The 25,549-nt window shown below is 36.7% G+C and overlaps 1 protein-coding gene across 1 annotated transcript in view; it reads right to left on the bottom strand.

Moving 5' to 3' along the window:
• LOC308499733 (uncharacterized protein) overlaps nt 1–25,549 on the bottom strand; it is a gene marked incomplete at both ends in the record, with an annotated part of 113,291 nt that overhangs the window by 68,623 nt on the left and 19,119 nt on the right. Inside the window, 2 exons of the mRNA XM_081053567.1 lie at nt 10,930–11,031; nt 17,330–17,497. Of these exons, the coding sequence (XP_080909693.1) occupies nt 10,930–11,031; nt 17,330–17,497 (270 nt within the window). The remainder of the gene's footprint in view (nt 1–10,929; nt 11,032–17,329; nt 17,498–25,549) is intronic.

The raw sequence follows: 25,549 nt of genomic DNA, 5'->3' as shown, positions 1-25,549 counted from the left end.
CACTCCCAGGTGCTCCTCTTAAAGAAACCACACACGGATTTACTCATTGACAGACTCACTCACTCTGTGAGCTCCAACACTGGGGCAGCAGATTGAAAGTTGCCAGGACATGCAGGGAAGAACTGAGTTGCCTGGCTTCAGGGTGAGGGCTGGAGGGGCAGCTTTCTCCTGGATGGAGGAGCTGGGAGAAGCCATTGTTTTTTTGTTGAGCCTGCCCCTTCCTCCGTGCAGACACAGGCAGACACCTCATCTGAGTTTCCATCAAACTGGCTATCACACTTCACCTGCCTCACTCTAGTGATTTTCTGACACTACACCCCACTTTCGAGCATACCCAAGCCACTTCCAGTGACTTTTCTGTATAAAAGTCCTGCCTTAGGTCATGCTATGGACTTTCCTAAAGTCTCTCAAAGGTTTACAAAACTCAAACAACCAGTATCTGGCTTTGGAGTGTCCTGTACCTCTGGCTGAGCAGCCCTAAGGCCAGCACTAGCAACAGCTGGCCTTGGCTCATGGCTTGGCCTCTCAAGGCAGCTCCATGAACAGTGCTGGTGGTGGCCATCTCTGGATTGCTTTGTGGCTCATGCCAGATGGCCGTAGGCATGGCACAGGCTGCAGCTGAACTTCGCCTGCAGCAGGTCCCCTCCCAGGAGGCACTGGGGCTGGCAGGCCCAGTGGCCACCTTCATACTAGGCTGGAGCATCACCCAGCCACCCAAAGGGCAGGCTAGGAAGGCACCAGAGACCCACTAAAGTGGCCCCTGCTCTGTAGGTTCAGCCCCGGCACCATAGCTCCTCCATTGTCACAACAAATCCTCACAACTAATCAGCCTGAGGGTCAATCCTTCCTATTGATGTGCAAACAGCAATCAAGTTTCAACTACACCAGGAGGGCACACACAACCCACACAAAGGACACACCTGGAGCACCTGGTGCTGGTGACCAGAGAGACTGCACCGCTGGGTCCCACAGGACACCTACTACATAAGGCCACTCTACTAAGACCAGGAGGCATAGCAGGCTACATAGAAACAAACACACAGAGGCAGTCAAAATGGGGAGACAAAGAAACATTGAACAAATAAAAGAAAAGGACAAAGCTCCAGAGAAAGAACTAAACACAATGGAGACAAGCAATCTACCAGATGCAGAGTTCCTAACACTGATTATAAGGATGCTCAGAAACAGTCAGAAAAAAAGACTATAGTAACTGAAATGAAGACTACATCAGAGGGAATCAATAGCAGATTAGGCAAAGCAGAGGACTGAATCAGTGATTTAGAAGATAAAGTAACAGAAAGCATCTAATCATAACAGCAAAACAGCAAAAAAAAAAAAAAAAAAAAAAAAGAATGCAAAAAATGGGGACAGTTTAAGAGACTTCCAGGACAACATCAAGCATACCAACATTTGCATCATAGGGATACCAGAAGGAGAAGAGAGAGAGCAAGGTATTGAAAACCTGTTGAAGAAATAATGACTGAAAACACCCTAGCCTGGTGAAGAAAATAGATATATGAGCCCAGAAAGCACATTGAGTCCCCAAACCCAAAGAGGCCCACACCAAGACACATCATAATTAAAATAACAAAGGTTAAAGACAGAGAGAAAATCTTAAAAATAACAAGAGAAAAGCAGCTAGTTACCTACAAGGGAGCTCCCATAAGATTATTAGCTTGTTTCTCAACAGAAACTTTGCAGGCCAGAAGGGATTGGCAGGAAATGTTAAAAGTGATGGAAAGCAAGGACCTACAACCAACATTACTCCACCAAGCTTGTAAATCTACCATTTACAATCAAAGGACAGATAAAGGGCTTCTGAGACAAGAAAAAGCTAAAGGAATTCCTCACTACCAAAGGAATGCTAGAGGGACTTCTTTAAGACACGTATATAATAAAATGGCAATAGGTACATATCTATCAACAATTACTTTAAATGTAAGTGGGTTAAATGCCCCAGTCAAAAGATAGGGTGGCTGAATGGATAAGAAAACAAGACCCTTATATATGCTGCCTACAAGAGACTCACTTCAGGTCAAACACATACACAGAGTCTGAAAGTAAAAGGATGGGGAAAAGATATTTCATGAAAATGAAAAATGGAAAAACAAAAACAAACAAACAAAAACCTGAGATAGCAATACTCATACCAGACGAAATAGATTTTAAAACAAAGGCTATAAGAAGTGATAAAGAAGGGCCCAGTAATCTCACTTCTGAATAATTATCCAAAGAAACCCAAAATGCTACTTTGAGGGGATATGAGCATCCATATGTTCATTGCAGTATTATTTACAGTGGCCAAGATATGGAGGCAGCCTGGGTGTCTGTCGATAGAAGAATGGATAAAGAGGAGGAGGTCCATATATACAAAGGAATATTGCTCGGCCATGGAAGGGAATGGATTGTTGCCATCTGTGGCAACATGGATTGACCTGGAGGGTGTTGTGCTTAATGAAGTATGTCAGACAGCAAAAGACAAATGTGGTGTGATTTCACTTATATATGGAACCTAAAGAACAAAACAAACAAATAAAACAGAAACAATCTCATAGACACAGAGAATATTTTGATGGTTGCCATATGGAATGGGGGTTGGGAATGGGTGAAAAAGGGGATGGGATTAAGAAGTACAAATTGGTTGTTACAACGTAGTCATTGGGATTTAGAATATTGCATAAAGAATATAGCCAATAATATTGTAATTACTATGTATGGTGTCAGATGGGTAGTAGATTTATTGGGGTGATAGATGGGAGGGGGGGTTGGATGGCAGGGTGAAAAAGGTGCAGGGATTAAGATGTACAAATTGGTAGTTACAAAATAATCACAGAAATGTAAAGTAAAGCATAAGGAATGTAGTCAATAATATGGTAATAACTATATTTAGTGCCTGGTATGTTCTGGACTAGTAGGAGGACTACTTTTTAAATTATATAAATGTCTACCCACTATGCTGTACACCTGAAATTAATATAAAATAACATTGAATGTCAACTGTAATTAAAAAAATTTAAAAAGGGTACAAAAAGGTGAAGGAGAATAAGAGGTTCAAATTTCCAGATATAAAACAAATAAATCATGGAGATGTAATGTACAACATAGGGAATATAGTCAATAATATGTGACAGTGTGGTACAGTGGTTGCTGACTTGTGGTGGTCACTTTTTTTAGGTATATAAATATTGGATAACTATGGTGTACACCTGAAACTAATATAATAATGTATGTATTTATATTAAAAAAATCTTTTAAAAAAGCTTAATTCCTCTTCTATCTGAGTTCACAGTTGGACAGCTTTTCTCAGACTGTGTTGCAGTTGAATAGGCAATATGATTGAGTCCTAGCCATTAGAATGTGGATAAAAGTGATGTATGCCACTTTTAAGCCTGGTCCATAAAAGTATCCCATGGACCATCCTTCGTACTCTTTTTCCATCTGTTTGCCAGATGCAGATGACACAAGACTCTAGAGGATGATATACTCTAAATAAATCAATAAATCAATCAATAAATAAACCAACCAACCTGAATCTTAAAATATTATGTGGGTCAAACCACCACCCAATCAAGAACATACATATTGGCCTATTAACATAAGTGACTAATGAGGTTTTATTGTCTTAAGCCATTAATACATTTTTGTTACCAAAGTTAACTTCAAAAAATCAACAAAAAGGAAGAGTTTTCCAAGCAAAGGTACACAAGTAGAATGTTTTAAGACATATCAAATGTTAGTAACTCAGACCAACTTCAGCAGACGTTGTGGGTAGGTAGGGTGAGCATGGAGGAAAAGATTAAAAGTTAGCCAGTGTGTAAAAAGGACTACTACAGTGTGAAGATAAGGAATTTGTAATTGATCCTTTAACAACAGAGATTAAGTTAGCAGATCAGCAAGGATATTATCAGAATTGATATAAGTTGTAATATGACTCTGGAAATAGGAATTGGAAGTGAATGGAAGATATAAAATGCAGATATAGGACCAAAAAATAATCCTGCTTCATTGTACCCATTTGCCTTTCCACCTCTAAAAGACTATAAGTACCTCATAGGCAAGTACAATTTCTTATTTATTTAGGTATTTCTCATGCCTAGTATAATCTTTGGCACATGGTTGGCTAAATATATATGTTTCTTTTTTATTATACTTAAATAACTGTTAGAAGATAAATTGAAAATATTCATTGGGCTGATACAAAAATATCTTTGAAACCTAGGATATGTGATAGGCCTGAGAAATAGATTCAGAATTTATAAAGAAAGGGACAGGTATTAAGGAGAAAAATGCAGAGCAGTGGGGACAAAACTTTGATGAATAATTACCTCTACAGATAGGAGGAACAGAGGAACCAAAGAAGAACATAAAGAAGGAGGAGATGGATTCTAGAGAGCATGGAAGCAAGAATATCACATCAGTGAAGGCAAGAGAAGAATTTGCAGATGGAGAGAATGGTCAATAATTCTATAATGACACCACAAAATTAATCATAATAATACCATTTTAAATCTTAGTCTTTTCGAGAAGTCAAGAACAACAATGAAGGAAAAGTGATTAAATCTGCAGATGGTAAAGTAAATGATAAAGAATTTTAAAGTGGAAGTGGAAGATGGAAGTGGAAGACAAATGTTTGACCTATGTGTGATCAATACATGCTAAATAATTGACTAGATAAAATCATAAATTACTATAATCAAAGGTATACGTATCTGATAAGGGTCTCCTCTCCCAAGTAAACTTTGCCTTTAAATAATAATTTTTGACTTAAAGGATCTGTCAATATGGAAATAATTCATTTTTAATACCTTTATTGAGATATAATTCACATACCATATATTTTACCCATTTAAAATGTATAATTAAATGGTCTGTAATATATTTATGGAGTTGTGCAACCATCACCACAACTACCATGTTTCGCTGAAAATAAGACCTAGCTGGACAATCAGCTCTAATGCGTCTTTTGGAGCAAAATTTAATATAAGACCTTGTTTTATTTTACTATAATATAAGACCGGGTCTTATAATATAATATAGTATAACATAATATAGTATAATATAATATACATCTACTAAATGTACTTGAGGCTGGTCTTAGGAGCCGATGGAAATGTGTATCTTACATTGCACAGGAAGTACTGAGATGGTAAGAAAACAAGAGCATGATTTTCTAAGTTTGTTTCCCCAAAAGGATACTTGACTGCATAGTTCTGTGTTTATTATAAAGAGTTAAATGCTGAGCTACTTCATCCTTTCATGAATATTTACATATAATGCACAATCTGAAAACCTTATAATTTAAAAAGGGGTTTGTCCTTTTCATTTTAAAAAATTGTAGTATAACAGTAGCATTTTATATTCTAGAGCTTCCTGAAAGATGGGCATATCTATGATTTCCTCTATGGTTTGCCCATCCCTAAATGTATCGTTTTCTTTTCAAGTTTGCTTGGTATCAAAGTTGGAACATCTGTTTCTTTTGTTTATGCCAACAGATATCACAAGCGTTTAGGTTTTCATAGAAAATATTCATGCAAATGCCAGCTGGGTGTGGGCAATTAGTTATGTAAGTTACAAGCAGGCTCCCTCTCTGTATACTTATGGATAATCATTTCCATCCCACCTACAGGTCTCCCACTTTATCTTTTTATCTTCAGTGTGTAATTAAGCCTCTCTAGTGTATCCAGAAACAATGTTTTGTGGTGTGAATGAGATTTTCAGAAATGCTTAAAATATGTGTAATTTTAAAGTCCCTCAACCGCTCATTTAGTAGATTTGACTAGACAATGGATTTCAGAGGTTGCTCTTCAGCATTGAAAAATGCATTTTAAAAAAAGAGAAGTAGACTAAGCAGCTACATGAATCCCTGCCAAGGATTCCGCTGTCGAATAAAATCCTAGGTTAACTATGTATTGTACCATTTCTACTACAGTAAACATGCTTCAGCTTTTTCTGTTACTAAACCTCAGGGGCTCCTAAATACAAAGTCATTTGCAATGCAAACATTATAATTCGTTTCACATTTGAATGGATGAGATCCAGCTAACTATCTCAGTTGAATAGTTGCAAAGTTATCAAAAATTAAAGAAATCATAACATTTTATTAAATTGCATAAAAATGTGTCAAGGTTTTGGATATTTTGCAAAAATCTGCTAAACTTATAGTCAGACCTGTTTGACATTTTTAGAAAAAAGGGTAGTAGTCATTTTATTTCCCTTATGAACTCTTTTATTTCTTTGTTTAATACTAATCTTGAGACGAAAGAGTAGACTTCTGCAAGTAGAGAAAAGGGAAAGAGGAATGGGAAGAGAAAAAAAGCAAGAGGAGAGAAGAAAGAGGAAAGTAGAGTGGGAAGGTGTGAAACATCCACAAATACATGCCCCATTAATAAACGTTTATTTCCTTAGAGCCAGATGTCTTTTAAAAACATAGTAAAAATATAAGAAGCCACTTTATGATAAAAATTGACTGTCTCTGTGTCTTTACAGAAATAAGTAAGTTCACATTTTTTTTTGTTGTTGTTCCTGTTAATTCGAAGGGCTCTAAGGGGCCAAGTAAAGTTGACCCTGGAGAAATTTTGCAATCTTTACCTTTTGCCACCTGAGTTCTATCACCATGTTTCTCTTCTGCTCTTTCCCTACATGTTTAGGGCCCACTCTTCTACCCACCAACATTTGGGTAAATTCTCTCCCTCCCCCTTCCCTTAATAAGAGAGTTATTTGCTAAATAGTCATTTATATATTTGATTAACTGATTAACCTTTCTTTGAAATTCATTCACATCAAAGTAAAACTACATCCATGCGTTTACATTTTAATATCTAGCTACAGAATACAAGGCCTTTTCCCTGGTTGAAAGAATTTTCAGCTTAATAACTTGGTCCTTTCCTTTTAACTATTTCAGAATCTAATTAAAAATTGTTTAACAACAAAAAAAAAACACAACAAAGCAAAATAAAAAACAGCTACTTTACTAGACTTTTAATTGGGATTACATCTATAGATCAATTTAAGGAAGAACTGACATCTTTAAATATTAAGATTTGCAAATGATACATGTTTTTCCTACCATTAATTTAGGTGTTCTTTAATTTCTTTCTATATTTTGCTATTTTCAAACTAGTATTTGTCACACCTTTATTAGAATTATTCCTATCAACTCCCCCTCCCTCCGCTCCCCAGGGCTTTCTATTCCATAGCTTATGGGGAGGTCTTAGATCTACACTGCCAGGATATACCTTCAAAAGAACCTGATGTGAGGGCTATAATTGAGGGAAAGCCTTCAACGGCCACAATTTTTGATCACTGTACCTCATTCTAAGGCTATATTCTCTACAGGAAGTCACTGCTTCTGGCCAGTGACTGAATTTGGAGAGGGGACTTAGAGCCAAGCTGTTTCTGGCCCATGCGAGACTCCTCTAATAGACCATCTTTGCTGGGGAGCTTCCTATCAGCCTGTGTCAGAATTTCTCAGAGCTACACTGCAGTTTGAGGTTTTCCTACTCAATCCCTCCTCCTCCCCTTTCTCCTTTCACAGGTGCCAGCCCTGCGTTATAATCTGAAGGCTCTTCTGCCTACTTGTGTTCTCTTTTGTCTGTCATAGGAATTTCCTCCAATCTTTTGTATTTTGTACATCTATTTTTGTATTGATGTCTATTTCTCAGAGGATAAGAATTGAGAAAGAGGACTTCCTTTTATTACCTTAAAGACATTTGCATCTGTTCCTAATTTACTTATATTTTTGTGAAGTAATGAGAAAGATGAAGGATTATACTTCAATTGGGAAAGGAGGAAAGGAGGGACTGACAAAAATTTGAGTACATTGGAACGTAATGAGGTGGGATTTCTGATGAACAGAACACAGATGGGAGATAGCAAAAAAGACAATCCATGCTTGCAAGCCTGAGGCAGGCTCAAGCTGGGGGAGGAGAGAATCTCTAGATGGGATAACAATTCAGAAATTTTGATTATTACCCTAGATTGACCTGTAGTTCTATAATTATTAGACTGCACTGAGGTTTTAATGACAAAACAGCAGTGCTTTTATTGTCTACAATAGACTACAAAAAATTAGGATCCATCCTAAAACTCACCCGGAGCAGTTAAGAATGGGTCTGCAAAATAAGCTTAATGGAGAATATTGAGAAAAAGTTATTTTATATAATACACTGACTGAATCCTGCTCAGCCCTAAAGTGTTACATATGTCAGACAATGTCAGTTTAACTACGCAGCTTAGAAGAATTGATGTGATTTTTAATGTTGAGAATAAACTAGGTCAAATCAAGTCATGAAAACTCAAAAAGCAATTGTTTAATAAGAATAGTGGGATTTTTAAAGAACATGATTAGATGGAAGTAATATTACAAAACAAGAAGAGACAAAACACTAACTAGGTGATGTTTTGTTTGTGTGACTGTTGATTATCACTTATTATGGGTGCAGAGTGTCACTGGGTCAATATGACTTCAGGGTGAGTGATTGTAGAGTTCTTTGATGTCCTCTCGCATCTTTTCCATTGCTTCTCCAATATGTAGCTTGGGGAAGGTAAAGAAGTGTTACTACACTCTCAGATCCAAGGTGGGCCCTGGTTTCCTAGTAACTCAGTCAGGGCAGTGCCATTCCCTTGCATTTGGCTTAAGTGCCACAGCTCACAGCGGTCTCCAGGGGACACTGAAACATGAGGACATTTGAGGGTTCCCTCTGTCATTATGACTCTGATGTGTGATGGGAAAGCTAGAAATGCTGAGATTGTTTTGGATCCAAATGGATAATTTGTAACACCAAAACAATCTGGGTCAAGAGGCTGACAGAAATCGTGCCTTTGATGAAATAACTGAGCCATGAAAACAAATCAAACACCTGTGCTATCTCAGATTCTTCAACTTTTGTAAGCCAATCAATCCCTTTTCTTGCTTAAACCATTTTGAGTCAGATTTCTTTGTAGTTGCAACAGAGTCCTAAATGATATAAGTCATTGGGAAAGAGCTCTGGTTCTGGAGATAGAAATTCTGAGATCTGTATCCTGGAGTTGCCATAATATAGCCATATAACCTTTGGCAAGCCATTTAACCAATTTGAGCCTTAACATATTCATCTGTTAAATGGAAGTGTTAACTTAATATCAAGTTTCAAGTTCTGTTGTATAGCTACGTGGGAGAACACAGATAAAATGCCCTGCTCATCATAGGTATCCATAATGTGAGTTTCTTTCCTCTCTGAGACACTACATGGCTTTTATATTTAAAGCAAATGTAATTACTACTTTTATATTATAAATAAGTAAATACATTTGTTTCTTTAAAAACATCAATGAGTGTGAAATAGATATTACTTAGAACTTAGATATTCTGCAAAATAAGCTTAATGGAGAATATTGAGAAAAAGTTATTTTATATAATACACTGACTGAATCCTGCTCAGCCCTAAAGTGTTACATATGTCAGACAATGTCAGTTCAACTACGCAGCTTAGAAGAGTTGATGTGATTTTTAATGTTGACAATAAACTAGGTCAAATCAAGTCATGAAAACTCAAAAAGCAATTGTTTAATAAGAATAGTGGGATTTTTAAAGAACATGATTAGATGGAAGTAATATTACAAAACAAGAAGAGACAAAACACTAACTAGGTGTGTTTTGTTTGTGTTTAAAGGAGACTAAACCTCTACAGTATTACACAAGACCTGTGCCATTGATCACCTGGCATAACTGATAACCTGTAAGAAGTGTCCTTAGGACAGGTCCTAAACCTGTAAAACTTAGCTCTGTGCTGCACCAGGAATAGCTCACCTTCTGCCTAGGTACTCAGTATTTTCTTCCTCTAGTCTCACGCACCGGGAATTGATCAGAAAGTCCCATTCATGTATAAACTAGGCTGTTGTCTGGGCACCCTATTTCCTACCCCCTGGAGTCACCTATGAGTGAGGAATGCTAGGCTCGGAGGCAACAATTTCATCTGCTGCAGCTGAAATTGGCCTTTACCAGAGCTGAGCAGTCATCCACATCTTAACGGTATGAGAGCGGATTCCCACAAAATCACAGAGCATATGACAGAGGAATACCTGAATGCTGACAAGCAAAGGAAAATGAAATGTGACCCTGGGTGATAATGGCACCCGAGAAGGGCAAAACTGTAGGGTATAACCCTCCTGGGCGGTGGTACTCTTCCCTTCCTTTCTGCCCCATCCTGCCCCAGCCTTCAGGTACCAAGGGCTACTCAACCAGCATTTTGGAGGCTTCTACTCTGTTGCCTTTGGGATACTGCAGAAAGTAGTGAGGATAAAATGGTGGGTAAGATACAGTTTCGGACCTTGAGGAATTCCCAGTCCAGATGGTTACTATAACGTAATTCAGAATCCCCCTAGTGGTCCCGGGTCTCTGGGTGTGGATATCTTTATTTTACATTCCTACCAACTTTAGTGTTCTAGCTCTAATTAGCATTGCTCTCAGATTATTCTCATGTTATGAAATCAGGGTGCAAAGGATCCAACTTTCATTAGGAATCTACTAATTCCTAATTTGTTTGTTAGGAAATAAAGAAATCTGAGAAACTGTAGGGAAATAATTTAGGGGGAATGGAACTCCTTCCAGAAACTATTAAATACTGATAAATTGGCAGCTGCCTACTCATAAGATCCTTCTTACTTCCAGAGCTTGCGCCTCATCCCCAGAGGTGCAGATAGGTAGGGCTATTCTTTGGTAGGGAGACCAATGCCCTATGTGTACCACGGAGTATTTTCCATCAGGAAAGCATGATCATATAAAAAAAATATGATCATGATGTGGGCACTTGTCAATCATCATCATGAGGTTTTGACAGACTGAGATTTAGAAGTTGCTTCTGTTGCATAGGTGTGCTTTGCAGGACCATGATATCACAGGCTATTTAGTGGTCTCGTCTGAATTAAAGCTGCTACAGTGGGACAACTTACTAGCATCTACTTCTGTTACCACGATTGGTCTGGAGAATTGAATTCGGAAGCCCCAGGGGTAATCGCCAGTTCCTTTGAAGAGCCTCACAGTTCGTTCTCGAACTACAGAGGAAGGAAGCAAAGAAGGCATTCTTTTGAGTTAATCATTATGTACAATAAATAAGATTATAAAAGTATCTAGTACTTATTGCATTCCAGGCCTAATCAAAATGTTCTAAGCACTTTACAAGCATTATCTAATTTAATCTTCTCATTAGCCTGTTATATTATTGTTGTGTTTTTTTTTGGAGAGGAAGAAACCAGGCACAGAGAGGTTAAACAATTCACCCCAGTCACATGGTGAGTAAGGGGCCCTGCTAACTACCCAGAGACAGCATGACCTCCAAAAGTCAGCTGAGCTTTACAGGTCTGAGTCACTCAGGTCCGTAAACAATGCGACATTTATTACAAAGTTATACATGGAAATAAGAAAACAGAATTGTCAGCCATACATTTAGGTCTTACAAGAATCCAGAAAAGTCTGAACAACAGAGCATCTCAGAAAAAAACACAGGAATAGCTAGGCCTTACAGAAATTGTAACTGTAAATTTGTGCTGGATTGAAGGTGGAGAGATCCAGAAACTTCACAGTAAGAATTCATGGATTTTTACATTAGTCTAGTGATCTTTAATTAACGTGGCTTAGCTATTTCTCAGTCTGCTTTTCCATGTATCTGCATCCTTTTCCTCCTGCTTGCTTCGTATGATCTCTGTATATATGTTTAGATATATATGTGTATGTGTGCACGCACTTGTGTGTGTGTGTATTTCTTTCTCATAGCCTCTGTTTACCAATGAGTTTGGCTTATTCATACTTCAGCTCACTCATCAATTTCTCTGCCTCAAGACATTTTAACTTCTGTGCCCATGACCAAGGGCATTTTCCCAGTTTGATTCCTGAAAGAGAATCTCACAGGTCAAAACCATCTCTGCTCATAACTCTTTATGCTATTATACTTCAGAAGTGATAAAAGAGCAGGATTTCAAGGCAGAAAACATGTCTCTGCAAGACTGTTTGTTGCTTTTATGGAAGAACAATTTGCATAAAGGAAGATGTGGACATTGTAGGTACTTTGTCTTTCACAGTACATTTACATCTTATTTTTTATTTAGAAAAAATATACGCCTGAATCATACTAGAGGATAAAACTGTAGGGCTTAAGTGATCTCAGAAGGGCCCATTTTTAAATACTGACAAGGTTATTCAATGAAGAATTATAACGAAAGCCTTCAAAATATTGAGTATTCGGTTGTATTTATGGTCAAGTTCACCAAAGAGAAGTGCTAAGGCAATACTGGGAGAACTCATCTGTCCCCAACAATTTGATTGGCATACTTAATTGTCAAATTTTCTCTTCTATATGTTAATAAATATCTAAAATGATAAAGAATAAATCATAATAAAGTATAACAATAAACTTCCTGAGCTCTAGAAGTGAATTATTAGTAATAGCCCTATTGTTAGGCTTCGGGAGAAGTCAGGTAATTAATTATAAAATACGAAAGCTGATCTATTAATAAGGGCAAGGTAAGTGAACACCTTCAAAATTATAATTCAATAGAATACCTTTCATTAAAAAAATAGGAATACATTAGAATTTATGCATAATATATTTTGCTGCTTCTTTTCAACTCTTCTTTTGTATTTCTATATTTCACTTCTCATTTCTCAGGTAGATTTAGATCTTCTCCAGATTAGAACATTCCTTCTTTTCAGGGTTGTATCTTCTTTAGATATGTATTCAAAGGCTGTTACAGAATGCCTGATGTAGGCAAAATATGGATAGAACTAGAGGCAATCTAGAGGTCAAAGGAAATCTTGAGAATTTAAGATGACTGAAGGATTGTGTTTTGAGTGGGAAAGAACCTTAGTTCATCTTCCACTTGAAGAATCTCTTTATTGCCGTCTCTGAAAGATGGTCTGGATGATGAGTCCCTAGTCTTTGGAGAGATATTATTATTCCAAATTTGTATTATATTTTACAGAGTTTGTAAAAAGATTTGGGCAAATCAGTATGTATATATATGTATATATATGTATATGTATATATATGTATATGTATATATGTATGTATATATATATGTGTATATATGTATGTATATATATTTTAAACCAAGTTTCCTATAAGAAGTGACAAAGATAGTAAAAGATTATGTGATGTGTACAAATGTGCTTGGGTGTGACTCTTTCCTTTGTCAGCTAGGGAACAAAACTATCTGATAACAAATATAGGGTGATGGAAGGAGAACTGATTCTTGGATGGTGAACACACAATGGGATTTATAGATGATGTAATACAGAATTGTACACCTGAAATCTATGTAATTTTACCAACAAATGTCACCCCATTAAATTTAAAAAAAAGAAAAAGAAAATCTGATAAACGCAAGAAAACCAGCATCTCTCTCTTTAATGATCCATTGTAGCCTAACAGCAGAAATTGTTCATTCACAAACATTTACAGAGTATCTGCAATGTCCCCAGGTGTTTTCCTATGTACTAAGACTGTAGTGGTGAAGACAGACAAAATACTTTTTCTCATGGAGTTTACATGCTAGATGTTGGCTGCCAAAACTGGAAAACATTCAAAGGCAGGAAGGATAAAGTCTCTTCATGTGGATTCCTAAACTAACATTGGTCTTTCCAAGAAAATACACTCTGTCTGTTGTTGAAAACAGTATCAACATACCAAAGCTGCCAGGGAGGTACTGCTGTGTTCCAGCCATACAGCTCTGTGTTGTGCTCTATTCTATGCTCCTAGGAAGATCTCTGTCATTTGTTAATAAAATTCCCTGTGGCAGTCATTTTACCTGACTGTTTAGACTGCCACTCACTGGATCTCAGCATAATTAAAGGGGCAGAATAGGGAAATTCCAAGCCACAGAAATGCAGTCTGTTTTTACAGTCTGCAACAGGCTGGTAGCTAATCAGGGCAAAAAACATCCGAAATCCTATTTCTGACCTTTATAGAAATCACTTGTAACATTCCCACTTGTCAAAACTTCTTGCTCCCTCTAGGTTAACCTCTTGATACTGTCTTCTGCTTCTGACATATTGATTACCCAACACATACTTGTTTAATGAAGTATTTTTACGGTGTTGATTCAAATCAAATCATGTCTGTTGTTTTGTTTTCATATCACATGAGATTGTTAAGATAGCTATTGCTTACAAGGCAGTGGTGGTTTTTTTCGTTGTTTATTTTTTTCAGTCAGGCAAACTGAATGTCAACAATGTTTGTGAACATATGAACGAACAATTCAATAAAACTTTTAAATGGTGAGCTCAACTGTAGCACTGTCCTGTGGGAGAAGACACAATCAAAATGTTTTGCAACATGTTCCCCTCCCATTCTGAAGACAATTTTCTCATATTTTAAGATTTATAGTCCTTTCTTCCCTTGTCACTGTCTGGCAGATAATCTATGAGTTCCACACAGCTACTGAAAAGCCACAAATAGCGTCATCTTTTCAGAGACTGGGTGGGCATATCCTCAAGTAATTTATCCCCCCAAATAACACTATCTTGGAATCATCTTATTAGATATAAAAGTTCAAATGACGGGTAAATATTTCCATAAGATAACACCACTCAGACATTAAAAATACCCTAAAATTTTCTTGTGGCTTAAGCAATACACTTTTATAGTGATGCAAACCCTTGTTTATGTATTTCTCCAATTTATAGAAGAGCTCTTTTAAGTGATTATGAATTGGATTTTTAAGGTGTAAAATTTAATCACAAAATACATGATGGTAGACATAAATTGGTATTGCAATATCTTCGAAACGCATTAGGCTAATAAAGATTTTTTTCAGTTTTAAAATTATTCGTCTCCAACTCACCTTTCTAATCTCTATCTTCTTATATTGATTTCTCAATATCACTTAATTAAGAACACATGCGTCTTGTGTATGTAACACTTCTAGTCTTAGTAACAATAAGAAAGAACAACTAGCAACATTTTTGAACTGAAGTTCAATCCAACAAATAGTATCATGAAACTCAACTGCAACATTTAAACATATTTTCTTTGTGTGTGTGTGTATACAGATATACTTCCATACATACATATACACATGTCTATATATGCCTATATGCCTGTATATATGTATGTGCATATATGTATATGGATATATGAAATTTTCATATATATATGAAATTTTTTGGCAAAATTGAACAAATTCTTTCTTTTTTTAACCAAAGCAAATGATAGTGAATTAACCCAACGCTTGTTTTGTGCCAAAAATAAACATTTGTAGAAATGGTGATAATTGTGAGGGAGGAACTATGTCTTATTCATCTTATATTCTCAGCTGCCTGCCACAAACAGCCAATAAATATTTAACAATTTAGTAATTATATTATAGCAACTGTTTATAATTTATATAAAATATATATGAATACATAGACTAATATAAATATATATTCAATATTCAACCAAAATTTTCATGAAAATTAAGAAAAATAAGGGAGAAATAGTCAAGATGGATATAAATAGCCTATAAAGAATTTTCACGCACATAATTTCATTTCATTTTGTATTAACATTGTAGGATAGGCCTAGAGATAATAACTTTAAGTAAGTGACTTTTCTAAGGTTCATAACTAGTAAATTACTGAATAGTCACGAAATCCCAGCCTTTTTATTCATTCACTTGTCAAATATGTACTATATTGGCTTCCTGTGATGAGGCAGGCACTGTCTGAGGTGCTTGGAATACATGAATAAACAAATACGCATAGACAGAGATCCTAACATTAAAAATCGTACTTTCATCATCCTATTACTTAAATTAAAGTTAAATACAGAAAATTTTGAGTTTTCTACAAGCTTAATCCTAGAGCCTCATCTATTTTAATTTTCAAAAATTCTCTAAAATTTTCCATTTTTACATTCAGATTCTCATGCTTACTTTTTAATAAATGGTTAAGCTTAATTCATTCATATTTATGATTTGAATATAAATAAATGTTTTAAATGTGCATAATACAGACATTGTATTCCCGTATGTATTTGTACAGGAACTTATTTTTTAAATTTTTTACTAAATTTATTGGGGTGACATTGGTTAGTAAAATTATATAGGTTTCAAGTGTACGATTTTATAATATATCATCTATATATTGCATTGTGTGGTTACCACCCAGAGTCATTACTTCTTCTCCTCATTTAAATTACAACTTCTCATTTAAATCCTCCAGTGTTGAGTTTCATATTTATAAGGAAAAATTAAGAAAGGCTCTACTCTACAGATAAAACAAATGATTACCATGTATATAACAAAAATTAATCTTGCTTGCATAAATGGGATTAAGATAAACCTAAGCACATTCTGATGTCTGCACTGAGAATGTTAAGTACCTCTTTGTAGAATCTGTCATATTCATCCCAGTCATTCTCTCCGCGTATCTTTAGCAAGTTGCCCTAGTGCCTGTACCATAGCAGGCATACAGGCATAGTGTTTGTTGAATGCACGATTGTATAATTAATTTAAAACATTATTTACAACCTTGATCTTTGCTTGCTTGAGTTAAATTGTTTAGTATTAATTATGGTCATTTATTATTAACACAGAAGTTTACAAACACTCTGCACCTTAAATTTTGCAGCCAAAATTGAACTGATATCATAATTCCACATGCTGAAATTTGTAATCCAGGTGTAAGTTTTTTTTCTTTTAATCATTAAGCTATTATTGCATTACGGAAACATACATGGTTTGAGTAAACTAAAAACTAATGTCATAAAAATATCAGAAACCATTAAAATATTAATGAAATCTTTGAAAACACATGAAAATATTTATATTACTAAACAAAGGTATTTAGTAATTATTAAACAACTATGTTACTAAATGTACAAAGCAGGCTATAAAATCTTACATATCAAACTATATACATGATAAAATCAAGTGCGTATTTCATATATGTTTTAAAATAGGACTAGACCTATGTATAGTAAAAAGACAATGCAGAGACATTAAAATGGTTATACTTCAGTATTGGGACAATAAATGGTAATTTGTTACTTTTTGATACTCTCCATTACATTTTTGAAAAATGGTGTATTTTACTTGTAGAATGAAAGACTTGATTCTTCCTACGTTAATCTTTACTCCAACTTTGGAATTACTATTCTATGTTTCAAGGAGCTATGAAGACAGTTTTTTTACTTTAAAAGCTTCAGGTTTTTTCACAATATTGAGAAATATATTATATATGTGTATATATGGGAGCACACATACTTCTATCCAAATGGTACACTCAGTGTATGTTTGCCGACTTCAGAGAGTTGCCTGGAGCCGGTTATTGAATCTCTAAGGCACATTCATTTTATCATAATTGTAGAGTCCTTACCAGCTACTGGTCGACGTTTGTTACTAAGACATTTGGGACTGTTCTCAGGATTCCCATCATCCCCTCGGAAAACCCAGGCGGCTGAGTGGAAATTCTCTGTGTAGAAACTTTTTTCCTCAATACCAACTTGAAAGCCCAGATCCACAGAACGGCCATTTTCTGAGGTGACTGAGGAGCAGAAAAGGTGATACCATGAATTATATCCTGGCGAGAAAGAAGTTGCGCGTGCGCTGAAAGCCAAGGCGAGCAAGCAAGCAGCTAGATGTGTGCAGGGGCGAAGTCTATACTAAGCATAGACAGAGTGTCATCCTTGCAAACATGTAGCTATGTTCGTTAGACAGTTCTCTTGGGAAGAAATTAAAAAGTTCTAAAATATCATAAATGAAACAGGCATTGCTTGAGGAAATATGCTGTTGGAGTCAGTACACTATGGATAGCACTATATATCCTTTTGTTGAGAAAAATACAGAAAAAATAATCATTTTTCAGATTTATATATTAGTATTTAGGCATGAAGAGGAAGCCACCTAAGACTGAGAATTAGCTTTAGAATCTCTTTCAAAATTCTAAGAACAAGGGAAAAAAACACTATGTTTCCCTATATTTCAAAGAAGGTGTAGCAAAAATGAACATACATTCCTAGAAAATTCACTATAGTCTTAACATGCAGAGCATGTTAAAGCATCTAGGGAGGTATGTAAAGTATCATCTGATGGTTTCATTCATAGCAGTTTAGGGTTTTCTGTGAATTGGGGAGTCTCTAGGATAGTGTGAAAGGCTGTGCTTGTTGCCGAAATGAGATTGCACTTCTATATTAGCTTCTGAATGATTCTTTGTGGCCTTATTTAGGTAGTTCAAACCCAAATAACGTCGTGCCCCAACTCTTTTAGTCTTTCAAGGGTGCAGAAATAGAAAGCATCATTTCACAATCAAAATATAATTTCAAAACCTTAAGTCCTTTACTTGTATTTCTCAACTACTATCATGAAGAGGTTGGGGTGAGGACCACAGAATATTTCTTAAACAACAATAACAAAATTGCTCTCTTTCAATTTCTTCTCACATACTAGAGTTGCTTCCATACCCTTCTCTTAAAAATTGTAGGCAAAACCTTTTCCTTCTTCCCCTCATCCTGCCTAGCAGTGGCCAGCTGGATTTCTGCTGGAAGTCAGGTTTATACAGCCTTGGGCAGAATGGTTCTTCGGCTCTCATTGATTTTCTCTGGAGAAGCATTCCTAATGTCTCTGTCCTTGTCCCTACATTTCCATCCCTGCTGTCTTAGTACTCCGCTGAAGAGTGTAAATTTTAGTTGTCCTGACACACAGCTCCATGTAACAATCATTTTTTAGCTCATAAATTTGTTTAACTTGTGTAGAAAGGGTCAAGGATGGTATGCTGACAAAGCACATAACAGCATGGTTTCTTGCGAGCAGTCAAGAACAAATACGTTTAATTCTTGTTCTTGTAGTTTTTATTTTGTATACCAAATGAAATTTCATTAGTCACCAGATACAAATCCATAGTTTAAACAGTTTCAGGTGCATTCACTCATGTATTACTCATTTATTAAGTTGAATTAATTTAAAATAATTTTTGTTTCATGAGACAGGTACAAGTTTAGGCACAATGGAGATAGAAAGATGAGTAAGATAGGGGACTCATGATGAAAGAGAACTCAGAGTAAGGAGAGAGTGATTCTGGCTATAAGGAAGGGTAGGATTAAAGAAAGAATATCATTAGACTGGAACTTGAGGAGTGGGCAGAATTTCTACAGGATGATGGATTTGAAGATTGGTAAATAAACAAGTGGCCTGCAGTGGGAAAGTAGATCCTGGAAAAATAGACTATGTTGATTGAATACGTACAATTTTGGTGTGTGAAAATAAAGGGGATGACATATAGATATATTCTGTAACAATAAAGTTGGAATGCAAATGATAAGTGAATTTTATGGGATATCTTGTTTCTTGGAATACAATGGAGGACCATTTTAGAATAACTCAGGATGTGGGATGCTTTCTTCTACGCATCATATTTCAAAATCCCTGAAGTATTTTTGCACTCATTTCTTGAATAAGCCTGAGTGTAACATTTGACTCTAAATGGCAGGAAAAGTAAACTGAAAAAAACTATAATAATTTATTGACCCATCTTTTTGAGCTTTAAGCCTAAATCAAAGGTGCTTTATACATAGTACTTGTTAAAGTTACAGAAGCCTTAAAGGAATTTAAAGCATCTTCCCTTATTTGATTCATTTGCTATATCCTTGGCCTTAAATATTCAATTATATTTTAATATTTACGAATATAATATACAGATTCCTGGGCTCATGGATTTAGCTTTATTATTATGTTTTTTCCTGAGCAGCAGCTATCCTTGTTGGATGTATACTCATCTGTCTATCACGTAAGGTCTGAGGGTGGGCCTTTAAATTATAGTGATCTTAACAGCATGCACGGGACTGTTAAAACAGCTCACTTATTTACAAACGGATTTGATTATGTGGATGAGCACTTTTCTATTCATTTCCCTTACCAAGACAGAGCTAATCGACATACTCTTACATAAACTCAGACATAAAATTTGTGTTAAAATCCAATGAAGCAGCAAACCACACACCTGCTGCAGCTTTGAACTGCTAGATTTCTCAACAACTGTCCCTGTGGAACTCTGAACCAAATAGAAAACAAATTGAAATGTGATTTTGTCACCAAAATTTGGGTTGCTAAATGAGCCTTTGAGAAATAAAACCTTAAAACAGAATAAGCTCTTAAATATCATGGAATTACTGACATTGCATTTCCACTTCTGTGCTCTTGAAAAATTTAAATATTTCCCTTTTTTTGACTTTTTGAAGAGAGCTTTATTAAAAATATTGTAAGATACAATATAATACTAGCGTCAGGTATACACAATAGTTATTCAACATTTATATACCTAAAGAAGTAATCACCATAAGTCCTGCAACCACCTGACACCGTACCATGCTATCACACTATTACTGACTAGATTCCCTGTGCTGTATATTACATTCCCGTGACTTATTTGTTTTACACCTGGAAATTTGAGGCACTTATTGTCGTTCATCTTACTCCCCTTTTAATTTTTCAGTTACAGTTGACATTCAAAATTAATTTATATTAATTTCAGGTGTATAGCATACAATTAGACCTTTATATAATTTAAGAAGTGACCTAGGCTAGTACCACCCTGGCACTATACATAGTTATTGCCATACCATTGACTATATTCCTTATGTTTTACTTTATTTCCTCTTGATCATTTTGTAACTACCAGTTTGTACTTCTTAATCCCATCAATTTTTAACTGGCCCCCCAACCATTCTCTCATTTATCACCCTGATAAGTCTACTACCCATCTGACACCATACATAGTTATTACAATATTGTTGACTATACTCCTTATGTTATACCCTACATCTCCATGACTACTTTGTAGAAACCAATTTGTACTTCTTAACTCATTCCCCTTTTTCATCCATTCCCAACCTTCCTCCAGTCTGGCAATCATGAAAATGTTTTCTGTATCTATGAGTCTGTTTTTGTTTTGTTTACTTATTTTGTTCTTTAGATTCCATATATAAGCGAAATCACATTGCATCAGTCTTTCACTGTCTGACACTCCACTCAACATAGTACCCTCTGGTTCATCTATGCCACCACAGATGGCAAGATCCCATTCCCTTCCATAGCCGAGCAATATTTCATTGTATGTATGTGCCACCTCCTCTTTATCCATTCTTCTATCAACAGACACCCAGGCTGCCGCCACATCTTGGCCACTGTAAATAATGCTGCAATGAACATATGTATGCACACGTCCCCTAGAAAGTGTTTTGTTTGTTTTTCAGAAAAACAGCAGGAAGTGGGATTACTGGGTCCTTCTTTGTCACTTGTTATAGCTTTTATTTTAAAGTCTATTTTGTATGGTATAAGTATTGTTGCCACAGTGGTTTTTTTTAAATTTTTGTTTTTGTTTTTTTGTTCTTTTCATTTTTATGAAGTAACTTTTTTCATCCCTTTACTTTCAGTCAATGTCTTTCAATTTGAAGTGAATAGGCAATATTTGTAAGGGTTTTATTTTTTTATCGATTTAGCCACCCTATGTTTTTGATTGGAGCATGTAATCCACTTACACTGAAAGCAATTGTTGATAGATGTGTACTGTGTTTCCCTGAAAATAAGACCGGGTCTCATATAAATGTTTGCTCCAAAAGATGCATTAGGGTGTATTTTCAGGGGATGTCTTATTTTTTCATGTACAACAATCTACATTTATTCAAATACAGTCATGTCATCTTCTGGAACATTGTCATAACGTACTAAATGTGTCTGTCTGGCTGACGATCTTAACTGGGGCTTATTTTCGGAGAAGTTCTTATTTTCAGGGAAACACGGTAGTTATTGCCATTTCATTATTCATATTTTTAATCTTTTTTTTTCCCCCATCTTAAAGAAGTCCATCTAACATTCCTTGTAATAATGGTTTGGTGGTGATGAACTCCTTTATCTTTTTCTTATCTGGGAAGATCTTTATCTGTCCTTTGATTTTAAATGATAGCCTTGCTGGGTAGAATAGTCCTAACTGTAGGTCTTGCCTTTTCATCACTTTGAGTACTTCCTGCCAATCCCTTCTGGCCATCAGGGTTTATGTTAAAAAATTAATTGACAGTCTAATGGGAGCTCCCTTGTAGTAACTAACTGCTTTTCTCTTGCTGCTTTTGGTATTCTCCCTTTGTCTTTAACCTTTGCCATTCTAATTATAATATGACTCGTTGTGGGCCTGTTTGAGTTCATCTTTTTCAGGGACTCTCTGTACTTCCTGGGCTTGTATGTCTATTTCCTTTGCCAGGTTAGGAAAGTTTTCAGTCATTATTTCTTCAAAAGATTCTCAATCCCTTGCTTTCTCTCCTCACCTTCTGGTACCCCTATGATGTGAATGTTATTATGCTTGATGTCCCAGAGGCTCCTTAAACTCTCCTCTTTTTTTTGGATCCTTTTTCCTTTTTGCTGTTCAAAATGGGTGTTTCTGCTACCTTGCTTCCAAATCCCTGACTCGATACTCTGCTTCATCTAGTCTGCTGCTGATTCCCTCTGGTGCATTCAGTGCACTTCAGTGCATTCTTCACTTCTGGCTGCTTCTTTTTTATGGTTTCTGTGTCCTTTTTAATGCTTGCTATCTCTTTGTTGAAGTTCTCAACTAAGTTCTTTGAGCATTCTTATAACCATTGTCTTTTACTCTTTACCTGGTAGATCACTTGCCTCCATTTTGTTTAGTTCTTTTTCTGGATTTTTCTCCTGTTCTTTCATTTGGAACGTATTTCTTTGTTTTCTCATTTTGACCTTCTCTCTGTGTTTATTTCTATGTATTAGGTAGGTTTGCTATATCTCTCAGTCTTGGTGGGTGGCTTTATGTAGTAGGTGTCCTGTGAGGCCCAGTGGCACAGTCTCCCTGGTCACTTGCTCCAGGTGTTATAGCAGTGTCCCTTATGTGAGTTGTGTGTGACCTTCTGTTGTAGTTGGCATGTTAGTAGGTGGGATTGACCCTCAGGCAGACTGGCTGTGCAATTTGGCCACATCCACAGCTTATGGGCTTCTGTGCAGGGGGCTTACCCATGGAGCAAGATTTGTACCAGCAGCTCCAGTGTCTGTTGATATCATCCTTTGCATGTGCCACTTTGGGGCTAATTGGGTGGTGCTCTGCTGTGATCTGAATCCAAATTTCAAGTATGTTGGTTCTGGCCCCTCTTGGGAGTGGCTCTGGTGCATGCCTAAGTCAGCCACTGCCTATGACCTGCTGGGGACTGACTACCTGGTAGGAGATACGAAGTGATCCATGGTTGGTCACTGCCTGTGCTGTACCTGGAGGCACGTGAGAGAGGTCACACAGCAAACTGAGGACAGCTGCCACCAGTACCAGGTCTGGGGTAACTCTGCAAAAAGCCAGGACACTCAGAGACCTGCTGCCACCTGCCAGCTCCTGTAAGGTTCAGCCTTTGATAAAGCCTCCCGTGTTATGCAAGTTGGGTGAAGCAGAGTCTCAATGAGTCAGCAGGGTGGAGCAGCAGAGCTCACCAGGCCAATTAGATTTATTTTGGCCTGTGGGGCAGGCTCAACACAGGAAGATGGTGCCCACTTGCCAGCTACATGGGAGAAGGGTCACACACAGGGAAAATGGGGGCTGTACCTCCAATCCTGGCCCAGAAGTTACACAACTCAGTCTCTCCCCGTATGTTTCCAATGGCCCTAGAGTCACAGTCCACCCATCCACCAGAGTCAGGGTGAGTGCCTGCATGGGCCCTTCAAGAAGATTTCCTTTTGGGTTTTCTTCAGCCTTCTGTCCCACCAGGATGGTTGGAATCCCCACACTTTTTCACAGCCAGAATTTGTGGGGGCTCTTCTTCTGGGCACCAGTACTCGGGGCTTGGGAGTCTGGTGTGGGGGACTGGGTTCCCTCTCTCCTTCATGGGGAACCTCTGTGGCCAAGATATCTCTCCTGATTTTCAACCACCACATGTGGGTGTGGAACCAACTGGTTTCGTGTCTCCACCCCTCCTACTAGTCTGATGTGGCTTCTTCTTTATATTCTTAATTATAAAACTTCTGTTCAGCCAGACTTCAGATAGTTCTCCAGGTTGATTGTTCTATAATTTAATTGTAATTTTGATGTGTTCATGGGACGAGGCAAGCACAGCTTTTATGTACTCTGCCATCTTGGATCTTGAAAACCCCCCATCCCCCTCCTTTTTTACTTTAGAATCAAAAAGATAAAATACTTGGCTCAGTTCCAGGTGTCTTTAGACATTGTCATGTCTCATTCATTCCACTGTATTACCTGAGGATAATAAAAAAGTGATGTCTAATGAAGTGAGACCCTCTTTGGACTTTTCGTTAGAGAGACCAAGATTAGATTTGAATGGTCCAACCAGAGGTGGTGAGTTGTAGTGTTCAAGATCATAGACTCTTATCAGGCTGTCTGGGTTTGAGACCCACCATGAATTATAGCTGAGTGATACCAGGCAAGTCCCTGATGCTCTCCAAGACTCAGAGTCCTCATTTGGTAAAGTGAAGATGAAAACGCAGTACTTAACTCATAGTGTTGTTGGGAGAATTAATAAGCTAATATATTGTAAAGCCTGGCATTGTAAGTGCAATGTAATTTTTAGTTCTTATTATTAGAAATTGAAGTTCTTTTGCCTGCTTCCCTTTCTCCCTTTCTCTATCTGTCTCGCTCTTTCTTTCTCTCCCCACCTCACCCTCCTGCTTTCATATTTCTGTGTAAGCTAGTATTTGGAAAATACATTTCCATAATAACTTTTGTAGCTGAATGAAATAAGGAAAATGGTATCAGGTATCCTCACACAATTAGATTCGAATTCTTGCCACATCTGTTTGTGATACAGGAGCAATTTGAGATTATAAAAATCAGAACTCCATTTTGCAGGCCCTTCTGACTTCAGTTTCCAGCCTTCAGGTTATTTACCTGGTATGCCTCAGTCAGCATCCGTCACAGCCTAGATGGATTGATCAACTGTGTCCACACACATAAATATGTCATTCCTAATGTCTTTTCCAGTTATTGTGTAGGAAGTCAGAGATGAGTGAAATTAACAGACTGAAAAACACCAGCTATAATGATGCTCGATAAAGCTGTCAGGTTTTAAGTCATGGATTGGTAGCATATCCTGACTCTATAAATGAGATAAAATTTAAACCACACATTAAACAATGCTAGCTCCAGCAGCTCTTAGTGAAGTGCAATCTCTACTGAAAAGTTGCTGAAGAAATATAACATGCCTTTTGAGTGTCTGTGGCTAGGATAAACTGAAAAATAAAATGATGGATAGTTCAATTCCCTCCTGCCTAATACGAAACAAATTATTAGTGTAAGTTTTTATTAAAAACAGAATTTATCTGAAATCTATGTAATTTTACTAACAATTGTCATTCCAATAAATTAAAAAAAAATCTGTAAAAGAAACCACACACACACACACACACACACACAAAAACAGAATTTATCCCAAAGAAAACACAATCATTGTCTTAATTAAAATTATTATGTTATTTTGGCCTGAAATTTGAATTGGTATAAGTTCTACAGCTATTTCCAGTGGGTACTGGTAAATGTTTAACAACTGGTTCTCCAAAATAAAAAAAAGAGTCCTGATTTGTAGTGTTTGCCAGTTTCCACTGTGTA

Source organism: Rhinolophus hipposideros (genome assembly GCF_964194185.1).
Source record: "Rhinolophus hipposideros genome assembly, chromosome: 7".
In the NCBI taxonomy this organism is placed as follows: Eukaryota; Metazoa; Chordata; class Mammalia; order Chiroptera; family Rhinolophidae; genus Rhinolophus; species Rhinolophus hipposideros.
The sequence above is the reverse complement of the archived record's forward strand: the minus strand, read 5'-3'. Positions and strand labels throughout refer to the sequence as shown.